This window comes from Hyalella azteca, unplaced genomic scaffold (genome assembly GCF_000764305.2).
Source record: "Hyalella azteca isolate HAZT.00-mixed unplaced genomic scaffold, Hazt_2.0.2 contig3540, whole genome shotgun sequence".
NCBI classification, from domain to species: Eukaryota; Metazoa; Arthropoda; class Malacostraca; order Amphipoda; family Hyalellidae; genus Hyalella; species Hyalella azteca.
In genome coordinates this window covers 24,532-27,960 of record NW_025933788.1, presented here as the reverse complement: position 1 = coordinate 27,960, position 3,429 = coordinate 24,532, and the positions used below count along the sequence as shown (strand labels likewise).

General features: G+C 47.6%; 1 protein-coding gene across 1 annotated transcript; it reads left to right on the top strand.

The window, feature by feature from the left end:
• Window positions 1-1,070: 1,070 nt before the first annotated feature.
• On the top strand, window positions 1,071-2,566 carry LOC108670372 (obscurin-like). The gene is made up of 3 exons (XM_018157841.1): window positions 1,071-1,218; window positions 1,561-1,794; window positions 2,409-2,566. Exons 1-3 carry the CDS (start codon window positions 1,197-1,199, stop codon window positions 2,564-2,566), a joined length of 414 nt encoding a protein of 137 aa, XP_018013330.1. The 5' UTR covers window positions 1,071-1,196.
• Window positions 2,567-3,429: the final 863 nt, after the last annotated feature.

The following is a 3,429-nucleotide window of genomic DNA, read 5'->3' as shown; positions in this document are numbered from 1 at the left end:
TGATATGTCTGAATCCTGAAGGTCTCGCTCTCGAAGTTTGGCACCATTCCGGTTATCATTTTCCATGTGTACAGAATGACATACCTCTCCCGTCTCCTCTGCAGTGAGTACAGACCCAGTCGCTGTAACCTCTCCCAGTAGTTAAACTCCTCCATCCCTCTGATCCTGGAAGTAAAGGTTCGTTGGACTCCTTCCAGTTGCCGTATTGCGCCTAGTGTGAACGGAATCCAGAGCTGGCAGCAGTATTATTGAGTGATAAGCGAGAGATCGCATAGTTTCGCAGGAGCATTGATTAACATGAACATGGAACGCCCGCTATCATGTAGCTCTAGGGTGATTAACATGAACATCCTTATAAAAATTTTGAGTTGGTGGCAACCCTGAATTAGGAACCGCCTAGGACTCAGACCGAACGTAAATCAGCTTGTCTATGTCCGCTTTTCGGTCCGCCTTCCGGTCCCCGCGAACGTAAATCAGCTTGTCTATGTCCGCTTTTCGGTCCACATTCCGGTCCCCGAATCAGACAGTCAGCTTCTCTATGTCCGCTTTTCGGTCCACATTCCGGTCCCCGAATCAGACAGTCAGCTNTTACCCCACTACCCCATTAACCCATTACCCCATTACCTAACAAGCCTCATAGCGTACCAATATGGTATCTCCCCCATTACCCCATTACCATTACCATTACCCCCCTTACCCTATTTCCCCATTACCCCATTATCCCATTACCATTACCTAACAAGCCTCATGGCGTACCAATATGGCATTTTCCCCCCATTACCCCATTACCATTACCCAATTACCATTACTCAATTACCATTACCACATTACCTCATTACCATTACCCCATTACCCCATTACCATTGCCCATTACCCGGCAGTAACCGCGTGGTGTCTGAGCGTGACGTAGACGGTATCCTGCGTCTGACCATCCGTCACGTGCGGGAGGAGGACGCGGGGTCCTACACTCTTAACCCATTATCCCATTCCCCAACAAGCCTCATGGCGTACCAATATGATATTTTCCCCCTATTACCCCATTACCCCATTACCATTGCCCATTACGTTGCAGCAACCGCGTGGTGTCTGAGCGTGACGTAGACGGTATCCTGCGCCTAACCATCCGGCACGTGCGGGAGGAGGACGCGGGGTCCTACACTCTGAAGGTCTGGAACGACTACGGCCAGGCCGCGTCCATGGGCAAGCTCGTCTGTGAATGTGAGATATGCTTTCTAATACATTCTAGTGCTTGCTAATACTTTCTAATACTTTCTTATTGACTCTATATTACTCTACAAACTGTATGTAACAAGTATTATTCTATTAAGTAATTTATTATATTCATTATTTGCTTCTGATTACATAATAATTACTGTGGGTGATATCATAAATAACGTAATATAATAATAATATTATTATTATATAAATATAATATTCTTAAGTCTTATGAAAATGCTTGTAAGTATTATAAAAGTATTCTTTGGTCTTCTGGCCCGTTAGCCAGACTTGGCCCGTTCACTGGCCCGTTTCTCTAGCATAAAGTTGGCCCGTTTTCACCAGGTATATCGAAGAAGGCCCGTCGGCCCGTTGGCGACGAGTATCAGGGCTGGGACAAGATGAAGAGGACCGGAATACCGGTCCCGTTACCAGACCGTCCCTATATCAGCGCTCTGTCGGACCGACGGGTGACGGTCTCGTGGAACCCGTACATCGCGCAGGGACCTCAGCCGCCCGTCACGTACCAAGTGGAGATGTGCGAGAGCCCCGAGGGCGACTGGTTCACGGCCCGTTCTGGTGAGTGGCCCGTTAAATGGCCCGTCTTGGGGAGTGGCCCGTTAAATGTCCCGGTGAGTGGCCCGTTCTGGGGAGTGGCCCGTTGAATTGCTTGTAGATTGACACGATAAATTACTAGTAGTTATTTTATATATTAAAGAAAGTCCAAATTTCAACATTATTTGATATATTAAACAACGTTCAAATATTAACGTTACTTCAACATTTGACGCCTCGGTGGCTGATTTACTGAATCTAGTATATAATTTTATTCGTTTACATTATTTATTATATTATATATATTTTATATTATTCAACCCCCAAATCCCTTCAGTGATCAGACTGAATAAGGGTGCAGGGCGTGGGTTGTCCTCTGACCCACCTAATGGCCCATTTAATGACCCACATAATGACCCACCTAATGACCCCCCTAATGACCCCCCAGGCATCAGGGGCACAGCGGTCGACATCACAAACCTCGCCCCCAAGAGCCTTATGACCCACCTAATGACCCACCTAATGACCCACCTAATGACCCACCTAATGACCCACCTAATGACCCACTAATGACCCACATAATGCCCCACCTAATGACCCACATGACCCACCTAATGACCCACCTAATGACCCCCCAGGCATCAGGGGCACGGCGGTCGACATCACCAACCTCGCCCCCAAGACCCCTGTCTCTTATACACATCTCGCCGCCCTGAGGTATTCGCGGCTCAGACAATATTTTCTGTTGGAGCTCGCGGCTCCGGGACTTCAGGTGCCAATCTTCCTCATTCGTTAACAGATGTTCGTCCTCCATAATGGCGCTCATAACAATACACGCCGCAATATCGTTAATGGCTTTCTGACCTTCGTTGTGGTCGGAATGCGAACATTCTACTGGAAAACAATATGCATTGTCNAATAATTTAGGGTAAAATAATTTAGGTTAAAATAATTTAGGTTAAAATAATTCAGGGTAAAATAATTTAGGTTAAAATTTCACCCCCTTACACCTTCCCCATTCCTCCCCAGGAGCAAGCTGGAGATCCTGCCCGTGTCGCAGCTGCCGTCCCTCCCCGCTGGGGAGGAGCGTGGGGACGGTCCCCTCGTCCCCAGCGGCTTCACCATTGATAGGGACGCCCGGGGGAACTACTTCGCTCCCCCAAGGTGGGGATTGGGGAGTGGGGGAACTACTTCGCTCCCCCAGGGTGGGGATTGGGGAGCGGGGGAATTACTTCGCTCCCCCAATGTGGGGATTGGGGAGTGGGGGAACTACTTCGCTCCCCCAAGGTGGGGATTGGGGAGAGGGGGAACTACTTTGCTCCCCCAAGGTGGGGATTGGGGAGTGGGGGAACTACTTTGCTTCCCCAAGGTGGGGATTGGGGAGTGGGGGAACTACTTTGCTCCCTCAAGATGGGGGATTTTGGGGGATTTGGAGCAATGGGGCTTTCCCTACATGGAAGAAATTGATAATAAGCCCCAGTTTAGGGGGAGGAATTGGGCGTGGGCTAATCTTCCTGAAATAAAAATTTTATTTTAAAAATAAATTCACAATTTGGTGGGGAATTGAGATTGTGATATACATAATAGATAAGAGATATACATAATAAAAGATATATATAGATATAAGAAATATAGATAAAAGATATTCAGATATGTAGA